At 35.4% G+C, this 12393-nt stretch overlaps 1 protein-coding gene across 3 annotated transcripts in view; it reads left to right on the top strand.

The window, feature by feature from the left end:
* UROS (uroporphyrinogen III synthase) overlaps positions 1 to 12393 on the top strand; it is a 22436-nt gene extending 10043 nt beyond the window's left edge. For 2 of the 3 annotated variants that reach the window (XM_064514368.1, XM_064514369.1), the window contains exons 5-10: positions 838 to 912; positions 1586 to 1660; positions 7449 to 7532; positions 7991 to 8076; positions 9691 to 9789; positions 11600 to 12393. In XM_064514368.1, the coding sequence (XP_064370438.1) occupies positions 838 to 912; positions 1586 to 1660; positions 7449 to 7532; positions 7991 to 8076; positions 9691 to 9789; positions 11600 to 11746 (566 nt within the window). In that variant the 3' untranslated portion in view covers positions 11747 to 12393. The other variant, XM_064514370.1, reaches the window with a different exon arrangement.

The raw sequence follows: 12393 nt of genomic DNA, 5'->3' as shown, positions 1-12393 counted from the left end.
GTGTCATTTTTAATTTTAAGAATACTAGAAATGAACTCATTGTCCTACGCTGTAGTGGTTTTAGACAGGACAATAAAAGACTTACTTTATCTATCTGTGTCGCATTAGGATTTCAGGTATAGGGGTAAGGTAGTTAGATCCAGAAAGTGTAACCTATAACTTGCTTAATGTCTGGAGGAGGAAAACTATTTCCTGTTAATTTTATTTTGGTCTCTGGTACATTTTATTCCTGACTTGATGTATATATAAAATACAGTCAGTTTCTGAATTTTTATGGTGTAAGAATAAGAGTTGCTTTATAAAGTATTCTAGTGCATGAATATAGATTTTACCCCTTTAATTTGTAGTCATAGAAGATTATATTTATTCTTTGTTTGGTAAAGTCTTCAATTTGTAACCTACATCCACATTGGATAGTTATATTGCACAATAAGAAATTCACCAATTTATATGTCTAAATATCACTTTCTACTATATGCTGTCTTTTCCTACAAGTTTGCTGTTTTTTGAGTTATTACTTAATGTCAAAATATAAAGGACCTTTGCAAGTTGCATGTGATCTGGCACAGGGTAAGTATGCATTAAAAACGCTACTTAACAAAAGCAGCTAAGGACTGTTTACTCAGATAAAGCTTTTTGAAACATATTGTAGACTGCTGTTTAAACAATGATAAGATGCAATAAATATTCAATTTATACATCTAGATTTGCTAAAATATATACCAGAGTATTAGTTATTTTTATTTTCCTGTATTTTCAGGTTTAAACAAGTTCAAATACTCATTTAGCATTCATATTTTGTTGCCACATGCTTAAATTTCATTTAATGTTTTACAGTCTGGTCCAAATCTCTTAAACAAAGATGGAACACCAAACCAGTATATGTGGTAGGAAAAGCTACAGCTTCTCTAGGTAAGTTAGGGTTTTTTAAAAAAGTCTTAGATAAATATGTCTTTTCAGTACTATTTCTGAAGTGTTAGTTGCTATTCAAGGGTGCTAAGAAAAATAATACAGGTAAGTTTTATAAATGGATAATTTTCAAAATAGGCAATTTTATACACACTAGAACTGTATGTGTTTACTTCAGCTAGGGATCTGTCTGTTGTTTTTCCATTAATTTTATTGTAATGTGATAGTTACTACTTTAATTTAAAAACTTAAGTCAAAAAAGAAAAAAAATTGTTCTTAATTTGCATATTTTTTTTACTCATCTTGGAAATGAATTTGGATGAAAGGGATTATAACATGGTTGTCTGATTTTAAGAAATTTGATGCACTGGCCCATTCTTTCTTCAGTGTTTTATTTTAGGAATGAAAGAACTTAAAAACTCTCCGAAACAAGCTTAGCTATTCCCAGAATTCTTCCTTTGTACTCTTCTCATGTTTTTCTTTCTAGAGCCAAAATCGAATCTTATATAGCAAGTTATTACTCCTAAGTGCTATGATTTTTTGCTCTTTAAAGAAATATTTTTATGCTTGGATGAAGTTGGGTCTCTTTTTTCAACTCACATTTTTCTGTGACAGTAAACCTGAATTGTTCTTATTAAATTCAAACAAAGTTTTTCTTTGCTACTTTTGGTTATAGTGGAAGAAATTGGCCTTGTTCCACAAGGAGAAAAGTCTGGAAATGCTGAAAAGTTAGCTGAATTTATTTGCTCAAGTAAGTATCCAAAACCTTTGACTTAAATTAAGATCATATACCTTATGTTTTTTCAGAATTCCCTATAAATAAAATTTTTCTTAATGTGTACACTGAAGCGGAGATATACATACTGCATATATGATATACATCTTATATGCAGAATCCCTAAATTCAGCTCTTTGGAATGCTTGTAATATCTCTCAAAGACGGTAAACAATATTAATTTGAAATATCTACACAAAATATTAATTCCCATGAAACCTTAGACTCAGTAATTAATTAAAAATATTATATGATCCAGTAGGCAAAGTGTCTTTTACTTAAAGGTCAGAGCTGTAGTGTTTGGGAATTGCTGATTAATCATAAGATTTAAATTATTGCAATTACAGGTGTGCTGATTCTCTGTGCATTTGAATGACCTGACTTTCTTGCTTCAGACTAGTTGATGCTGGGGATCTTTCCCCGTGTCATAGTTCAAAGTAGTTAAGGGGAACTCTTTTCCTGAGAAGGAATATGTGGTTTCAGAGGAATCTAATTTTCAGCAGCAAAGGAGGGTGGCTTTGAAAACGTTGGAAAAAGGGATAGTTATAATGATGATGGCTTACGTTTTGTTTACCATTTTGTTACATTTGAAGCTGTAAAGCTGATCCCCTAGCTGTTTCTAACTGTATATCAGATTGTTGGATATTCCACATAATATCCACATTCAGTTTAGCATTTGTCAGTGGAAGAATTTAGCTAGACTTTAAGAGTCTAGCTAATGTACTTCTTAATTCTTTTTTTACAGTAATTTGTTGAATTGTGTATGATAGACATAAGTAATGGGGACTCTGACAACTCCATTATTAGAAATTTAAAATTTCCAGTAGTAATAAGAAACATTTTTAGGCTTAGGGGCTGGTTAATTTTGGAGTGGATGGGTCAGTACAAGCTGTGAAAAAGAGGCTGTGTATTTGTACAGCTGGGGATATAGAACTTGGGTGAAAAATGTCATAGGTGGGAACTGCCAGAGCAATGAGGTTGGCCTCAGAGCTTCTGCACTATGTGATGTTCCAGGGAACTGATGACTGACATGCATGTGCCTTCAAAAGGTGTCCGTATCAGTGTCTGCAGGGGGGAACAGTTATCAAAATAAGTCAACAGAATTAGTCACAAAAGGCTTTGAAATTCATTGCTAAGAACCTCTCTATACCAGACGAAAAACACTCCTTACGCATTTGATACCTCAGCAGTAATCCGTTGAGTGATAGTTTCTCTTCTGTAGTTTCATTGGCCTTGGGTGCATCCCCAGTGTTGTAAGAAAGCATGGCACTGTGTGGTGAAGCCTCACAGTGAAATTAGAGGGTACCTGACAGAGGTAAGTCCTTGGCTGAATGACTTTCTGCCCCAAACTTACAAGGGGAAAGAGAAATGTTCATCTAGAGACTCATGCGCTAATTAAACAGAGAAGACCAACACTTTGCAAATCCATTTATTCAACCGGTCAAAGGAAAATAATCCGCCTTTGGTTAGCCCTATTCAGAGAACCAGATGAGAGTCAGTGGAGTTACTCTAGATGTTGGATGAATTATTGTATCTGCTGATTTAAAAGCGTTGCTGCTGACTACACTCAGTCGCTTTCCTTACTAAGGTGCTTAGGTGCTACAGAAGTGGAAATGCTATCAAGAACCCTGATAGATTACTCCTGGCTGTGGGGCACAACATTAGATATGAGAGGTGTTTATTAGCAAAGTCTTCTCAGTAGCAGAGATTTATAGGTAGAAGAACAATGTGAATGGTGTTAGTAAGTATTTTTTGTTTGCAGGCAGAGTGCTCTGTAATCCGTTAGCGAATAAAATATTTTAACTGTATGGAATATTTCGTAATGAAAGTGACAGCTGCCAACACAAGATGAAATAGTAAATTCTGAAAATTAAAAATGAAATGGTAATCTTTTTCAGCACAAAAGTGCTGTAAATGAAGAATAACCCATACCTACAACAAATAATTCAAACAACCTACAACAAATAATTAAAGACAGGTTTTAGCTGTTATCTTTTCTTTAATGCCAGGAAATCTGGTTTTGGTCATGAATTAATATTTGTCAGTTTGCAGAATAATTTGGGGGGGGGGGAATGAAGGCAAGAAAAATAGCTGTCTGAGCTGTTGTGTTAAAGTGAAAAACCCAGGATCAAAGCTAAAGAATAAAAACGCATGTAGTACCAGGGGCTGGATCAGAAATGAATTGGGTACCTTTAGGTCTCTTCCTGTTATCAGATTTCCTAGCCTAAAGAAAAATGTCCTTTACGAATTATATTGATTGCCCCTAAAAATGGTGCATTACAGAAGCAGAAGTCTATCTGGCACAGATGGATGGCTGTGCTGTTGCAACAGATAGAATAGTACCTCTGGAAAAAACAGTGTCACTATTATGTAAGTTCAGAAGTTTAAAAAGGCATGGAGAGGACTGGGTGGAAACCAGACATGAGGTTGAGTTCAAAATAGAGAGTTTTTTAATTGTAAAAAAAATTGCTAAAAAAAAGCATTCCAATCGATTGGTGAGTCTGCGACTTGCACAATTACGGCATCATAACCCCTTCTCGGTAGCTTTCTCAGTCCAGCTGAGGATCATTCCAGCTCTCTCCTCCTGCGAGAGCTGCCCGATACGCACACCCTGGTTTGTGCTTCTGACCGTGTTTGGTCCATAGCTATTTCCCATAGCTGTTCCGAGTGCACGCGCCTGCAGAGGTGGGAGCTAGCAGTCACAGAGGGGGCTAGACAGGGAACAGCACCTTTTGGTGACGGCAGAGGAGTCCGATCCAGAGCCAGCAGCAGCTTCCAGCAGCCCCCAGTGGGAAAGAGGGAGGTATGTGCTTTACAGCTTTATAGCTTTGCAGCATTTCGCATAGTGTGCGGAGCAGAGGGCTCCCACCAGAACACCCGCCGGCTGTTTAGAGAAACACATAGCTGCAAGACTTCCATTATCCCTGCAAAAATGACTGCCTTTGCACACCCTTCAGCTTAATAACCAACCATGAATTTCAATCACCAGAGACTGCTTGTTGTTGATACAAATATTATCAAACTCAGTCATTTATTGGATTGTGCATATTTATGCTCAATTTATCAAATTGTTTGTAATAATCTCTGAAATACAGATTAAATTAAAGTCATGTTCCCCCTTCCGTATATGTTTATTTGTGTTTATTCATAAAATGATAAGAAGTAAATGAAAAGATTAGCTCTAAATAGAGCAGAATTTTTATATAATTAGAATTTATTGTCAGAATAAAAATAAAATCTGAGGCAGTGATATTTCTTTTGTTTTTTGCTTTCTTTATCTTTGGTGCTGACTTCAAATTAAGTGATTGGAAACATACAGGAATTGACTCCTTAACTAAATAGATAGTTTCTTTTCAAGGCAAATATTTTTTAGTTTTATTAGAATGTAGCACTTGTGTTGGTTACAGAAGTAAGGGATAGGATTAGGGCCAGTGTTTGTTGTATTGTTCAGAGCTATCAAGCCATCCTTCTGTGCTTTGTAAACACAAGTCAAAAAGGATTAGTGTTTCTTTTCCAATACCACACTGACATTTCAATTAACTGCCATGAGTTGCAGGAGGATTAATGTTAAAATATTTTTCCTTTATCTTATTATTTTAAAATATCTTGTATTCTGTCCTAAGTTCATTCTTTCTTCCTGTAATTTATTAGAAACATTATCGGTGGTTCATAATAAAACTTTAGTGTACTATTTGGATATTCAAATATATCCATGATGACTCCTAATAAGATCTTTCCATCTGATTTTTACTATATTATTCAATTTTTCTCAAGGCATCTCTGATGCTTACTGTTATAAGACAAGAATCTACTTACTTAAAAAAGTGCTTAAAAAAGGCATTTATTTTTTCTGGTAGTCTTCAATTCAATATATGCATTAACATATCTGAATTAGCAATAAAGTGGTAAGTGTTGAGGAACTTCCATTTGTTTTGAAAGATGAATGCCAAGCTGAGTGCAGCTGTATAGCATTTCATTTTGGAACTTTCTCTGCATTTCTTTTATTTTTAGAAAAGGCAAACTGTATGCCATAAAATGTCTGCTGTTGTATTCCTATCCTCTGCAGTTTCTAGCTACATTTAAGGATTAAGGATTACTGATAATGTGAATTTCAGTTTTCATTAAGGAAAACTATTTCTTCAGTTTCATTTATTTGTCATCAGGACTGCCTTCACAAAAAAACAGTTAAAACATTCTACTTTAATAAGTATTAAACAATACACTTAAGACCAATACTATACGGGCATCTAATTTCACTAGTGAAAATAGCTGCAAAAAGTTGTTGTATAAAAATAGTTATCAGATAATGGTATTTATTATATTATATTGTATTATTGTATTATTATGTATGTTATATTACATATTGTGTAATAGCTTAGTTTGCAATACTGTCAAGAAGACAGTCCCACCTTTCTTTTTTTTAAGTTAACTAAAATCCTTCCAGCCATTATGATGTTTTCAATAAGAAGTGGTAGCAGTTAGTAGGACTAAGGAAATATTAAATAGCATGTATATCCTTCAGATCAGTTTTGAAAGAGAAGAATAGAGATAATTTCTTTGATGTTCAAAAATCACAAAATACCAGAAGAATTAATTAAACTGCATTGAAGAGTTGACTGTCTCCTCTCGACCTTTTTTCTCTTGTAAAATGTGATCCCACCAGACTCTCTGTGTGGTTTCACCAGAATTCTTCCTCAGCTTAAAACACTCTTTATTTTTTGCAGTGTTAATGTTCATTTTTATTAGATGAAACATAGTAGTGAAAAAGGTTCTAAAATAATTTTTTTCATGTAAGAAATCCTAAAAACAGCAAATTTCTGAGAATCTCATATAGTCAGTGTTACTTCATTCCTCCTAAGCCAGATGTTTGCGTTCACACTGTGACCATTACTCACTTTTTTTCACTTCCAAGTCTTTTCACTTTCCTCTCTGCTCCTGTTTGTGGGTGTACGCAGAGTCTGCAGACGGGATGGCTACATGAATGGAGATGTCACCCAAGAGATAGCTACATGACTGCTACTATCTAGTAGTACCTTTTGAGAAGAACGTGTTCACTCCTCTGATAATGTATTAGAAACATACAGAACTTACAGGAGTTGCATCCCTGTAAGTTATAAGCAATCAAGTATCAGAAAGGTCCTCCAAAATCACCAAGAGGCTTTCACCTGTTTGCAGTGGAGCCCTAACTAAGGTCGGAGGTCTGCCATTTTAAAGGATAAGAGCAAATGGGAATATCCACTTCCCTTCTAGCAATGAAAGAAGAATCTTTTTTTCCCTGTGGAAAAAGTAGGTCTCCAGCATATTTGAAACTTTTCAGTGAAGTGTTTCTGTCCTCTTCGTCTGAATGAATGTTTGGTTATACGGGGAGAGCTGTCCTGGAGCTGTGTGCAGCTCACAGGGCTACAGATGTACTGAGTGAGACTCAGGTTTCAAATAAAAAAATTGAGGAAGACTGCATTTCTGAAAAGGGGGAGATCACTTGCGTGGTACTTGTTTTCCCTTTGTAGACTGGCAAGGGGAATAGGAATGTAGTTTATCTTTTGTGAGATCTTTTTAGCCAATGTATTCATATTATAGAATATTTTTAATTTACATGCTAAGTAGCCTCTATCCTCTGAATTGCAGATGCAGTTGTACTGCAAATGTGCAAATGATGAAGCATGCAGCATTTGCTGCCATGTTCAACATTTCATACCTTTAAAATCTTGCATGCTCCTTATTAGAAACTTAAATTAATTACAAGTTTTTGTTTGTGTATTTACAGGAGAGAAACCTAATTCATCATCTCTTCTTTTTCCTTGTGGAGCCCTCAAAAGAGAAGTACTTCCTACAGTACTAAAAGAAAAAGGTTGAACTTTCCTTAGAGCCTCTTTTTAATTTGTTAAAATTTAATCTAGTGTGAGAGAAGTTGTAGCTAAAGATTGTGAACCAAATATGAATAAGTAAAAATTATATTTGCTATTATGCTGGCTCGAAGTTAGAAGATAGGAATAAAAACTGGTAGAACAGAGTGCTGTCCACAGCTCTGGTACTGAGCTGTGATATGACTTATTCATAGATATGTTGCAAGGCTTATCGGTTTTCATAACATGCTTTGAGGTCCTCTGATCACAGATGCTTTACTGTATCTTCTGGCTCTAGAAATAGCTAGGAATCCTTCACAGAAATGTTTCTGTGTCTTCTTAATCTTTTTAGCCTAAAATAGCGCATTTAGGTGCCATTAATATATTAAGAGTGTTTTATTGCAATAATAGAAATTGTTGAAACCCCACATTCATTAGTCATGAATGTGTATTCTGATTCCAGGTATACCTCTGGAAAGTCTTACCGTTTATCAAACTACCCAACACGCTGATCTTCAAGAATCGCTGAGCAGTTATTTCTCACAACAGGTATTGTACGCTGATACAATGTGAGGATTTTTGAGGTATATGGTAAAACTAGTAAAATATACTCCTTTTTTTTCAGCTGTCTGTATATGGTGTAATTGTGGTGATACAACAGTTTCCTGCATAGGCTGCTTGTTTTCTTTTCCTGCTGGCTACCAAGAAAATCCTTTAGCAAAAGCTGCAGACATACATAGAGAATGAGTCCCTCAATTATTTGTTATGGCAGTTGTAAAAAAAGTCTAAAATACATGATGTCTCTGTTTGAAGAAGACAAAACCTTTCACATTTTATTTAGCTTTCAGAATACATATATGTTTTAGAGTGATTGGTAAATCACTGCATAAATAATTACATATTCAGTTTATTCCTTTAAGTTGGACAAAACTGAAGGCTTGAAAAGACTGCTTTTTAGGTGATACCATGTTAGAAAATACATTTAATAAGAATATTCATTGAACAGTTTAAATAATTATTACAATTTACTAATGTCACTGTATTATCACTGGACATGTTTGCCATATCTTATGAATCAAAATTCAGTAATCAGCCCTACATAGCTTCAGTTTTCCCTCTCTGATTATCCCATTTATGAACATAGTAATAATCTCATTTTAACTGTTAAAACTCCTGGGGACGTGCTGTTGACAGATGTGTTGAGGTGTATTTGCTAGAATTGTTATTCATGTTTTTCTTTCTTTAAAACCATCTGTTAAATGTCATTAAGCTGGGATGAAGTGCACAGTAAAAGATTTGGAGCTACTGATAATTGTGTTTTTTTGTTAAAGCTTACTGAATTTTCCATTTGTAGAAGCCTACATTATATCTAGGATTTATTCAAAATACAGCCTTTACTTCTTACAGACACTTGGCCTGCCTAAGCATATTACTTCTCTTTTTAAAATCTGTGCATTAACTTCTTGTTAAACTAATTCTAAGTTTTCAAATAGATAACAGTAGATGTAGTTTGAGCAGAGCTTACGTATCTTCCTGGTCGCACACTCCTATTCCTTCAAACAGACAGCCATGAGAAGAAGGCATGTGCTTTGAGTCTGCAGCAGAAGCCTGGACCTTCACTCCAGATGGAATTTTTCAGAATTTTCTTTCTGGCTACAGAATGTTTCTGCCTGCTTCAGGCTTATTCTGAGAAAGCCATCGCAGTGGGCTGCGGGTGTAAGGCATCACCTTATCTTTGCCAGAGCATCTCAGGGTAGGCAGAACTTAGGGTAAAGCACAGAAGTTGGGAAACACAAGGAGTACGTCCAGAACTGAACTAGATGGGAATGGATTTAGGAAAATAACTTGTACAGGTTTCTTGCTAAACAGAAAAATGAGGACATCTCCAGACCACTTTCAGTACATTTATCACCAAAATGTGCTTGTGCAACAAAGTATTTGGTTAAAGGCACGCTTGAATTTCAGCATTCTGTGGTAGAGTGGGTGTTTGGCAGACCACCTGCACCACAGGAGACCCTTTTTGTTGGCTTAACAGCTGTTTCTCAACAGTCAAAAGCATTGCATTTCCATATAGAGACAGTTGAAGAGATGTATGTGAAAGTGTACTGATACGTTGCTAGAATTGAGACAAACCTAGTCCAACCTATGATTACTTTCACACAGGGAATTCCAGCAAGCATCGTGTTTTTCAGTCCGTCTGGTGTCAAGTTTTGCCTCCAGCACATTCAGAAGCTTTCCGGGGATTTTATCAATCATACGAAGGTACCTTTTTTCAAAAATGGTGAATTTACAGTTCACCTTAGGCAGCAGAGGGATAAGAATGCCATTATGCCTCTTACAAACCCTCATTTTATGCAGGAAATCCCAGACTTTTTGTGTTTATTTCTCTGAAAACCCAGGTTGTCCTGTGTTCTGACTGTTGCAAAATGCTGAAATCTTGGTTTGAGAAATGGTAACTAATAAAAGGCTTTTTTTTTTGCTTATTTACTGTCTGCTTCAGTAGTTTGCATCCCCTAATGAAATTAGTATTTAAATGCAATCACAATGATTAATTTTGACCAGGTTTTACATTTTTACAAAGTCAAGTACAGATTACTTCTGTTATAGGGCTTTTAAATAGATGTTTATGAATACAGTGGTATTCTTTAAGTATTAGATATCTTCCACACATTTTAAGATCCATTTATAAACTAAAACTAACCTACACACTACTTAGGTTTTTCAAGTATAAATTATACAAGACCAGTACTTTAAGAAGACAGTGGATCTTGTTGGTCCTATGTGTTCTCCATCTTGGGAATATTCTGAAGGGAACTTGCAGAACAAGAACTCCTCCGCCATGATTTAAAGGATCAAATCAGAATAGAATTTTTCCTGAAATACTGGGCACAGAATTCTGGCTTGCAGGAAGGGCACTATTTTGATCTCTTTCAAGAAAAGTAGCTTTTTTTTTTTTTTTAATAATTGGAGGGAAAAAAAATCTTACTTAACCATCTTGAAAATCTTTGCTTATTTTAAATATGCCAAATCCTGGCATACTGTACCCTTTATCTTAGACCAGAAAAATCAGACAGTATGAAGTCTGAAAGCTCCAGGCCAGTAAGCGTAGTGTCTAGCAAACCATGTAAGGTATATAGAGGTGTCTATTAAAAGTGAAATTTATCCATACAGAAACATCAGTTTACTGGAACCTAGGTGAAGGCTGCAGAACACAAAACTTGGAAATTGTTTGAAAACTGTCTTACTTTGTGTTCAGAGTGAAGAGACCAATGCTCTGTTGTGTCCTTCACAATACAAATCATAAAATAAGTACATAAAATCATTTGGAAATATTGAGAGGTCAGAGACTTGCATTACAAATGAGTTATCCATTTCTTGAAATGGATCAAACACACCCCTGTTCAGTGTAATATAATGGTCTGAATAGAATTTTTGTGCATAGAACAGCTCATTTCTAAGAAGCTTTAGTTAAGACTAACGAAGCAATACATTGAAAATTGAAATATAAACATTCATTTTATTTTCAAGAAAATAAGCCTGCACATATGCTATCACACTATTATTTGCTTAGAGCGTAGGGAGAAAAATCTGTAGTGCTTATGTTGGTTAAAAGAAGCTTGTACCCTGGAATCTTTTTTTTTTTTTAAGCTGTTGGTTTCAGCTGGAAGTTTTTTCCTTACTATCTTCCTCAGATTTCTCTGTGTACAAACTTTATTTTCTCTTGGTGGTGTGGAATTGAGAATAGTTCTTGCCTGAGTTGACAATTACCCACCTGAGGCCTGTTAAAATTCCTCTCACTTTTCCTGTTTTGTGGAAATAAGAGTTTTAAATGTTTGGAATGGTGAGATAAGTAATAATCTTTCCTAAATAGCTGCTACGTAACTAAATTAATAAGCTGTTTTAATACTGAGAATCTTCAACCTGTAAGTTAATGTGGTTTAATAAGCTCAGACATGCAAGTTGATACACTGACAATGTCATTAAAGACTGAAGGATGCATACCTAAGTAACTAGTGAAAGCTGATACCATACGTGACTACACCGGTCATAACTATAAACACTGTCATTTCAGTTTGCTGCTATAGGTCCAACAACTGCTGAAGCCATGGAGGCAGCAGGAATCACAGTTAGCTGTACTGCAGAGAATCCAACTCCCCAAGACCTCGCTGCTGGGATACAAAGAGCACTTCACCAGCAGAACTGCTGTTTATCCAAATAGGAGCACGGCATGTGTTTGAGACTGAATATAGTGCTGTAGAAGCTTTTTTCATTTGCAGATCTGCTATCCTGCTGGAAAGTATTTTCCACAGATATGCAGCACAGTCCTTGTCAGGGCTTGGAGTAAGCAGCTTGCATTTAAATGCTTAAGAGGAGCATTTGGTACAGCATGTCTTAGAGCAACCAGCTTTTCCCCATTTGCTCATGCCTGCAAGTGTAAATATTTTATGTGGGTATTTCTGTGAAAACTAGTTGTGAAAGGCTAATGTGCATCAGAGTAGTATAATGAAATAAGTCCAATGTATCACCTCAGGTACCTAGTACACAAAGTGAGATTTTCATTTCTCTCGGTAGTCCCTTTTACATGTAGGTCTTCTGGTTTATGTAAAATAGCACACTTACAATGAAATATTTGTGCTTGCAAAGCTTACTTGTTGAGTTATTATGTTTTTCAAATATTTATATGATGATGATGATGATTGTAAGTTCTCAGTGGAATAGGACAATTCTTGCAGCACAGCTTGCAGGTCAGTTATTGCCACTAAATATCCTTAGAGTGCAGGGTCCTGAAAAATTAGGTTTTGATTTCTATTCCTGTAAAAAAGGAGGATTTATTAACAGAGAAATAAACTGGCTCGTCATTGTTAA

The sequence above is a fragment of the Dromaius novaehollandiae genome, chromosome 6, assembly GCF_036370855.1.
Source record: "Dromaius novaehollandiae isolate bDroNov1 chromosome 6, bDroNov1.hap1, whole genome shotgun sequence".
NCBI lineage: Eukaryota > Metazoa > Chordata > Aves > Casuariiformes > Dromaiidae > Dromaius > Dromaius novaehollandiae.
This window is presented reverse-complemented; position numbering and strand designations above follow the sequence as displayed.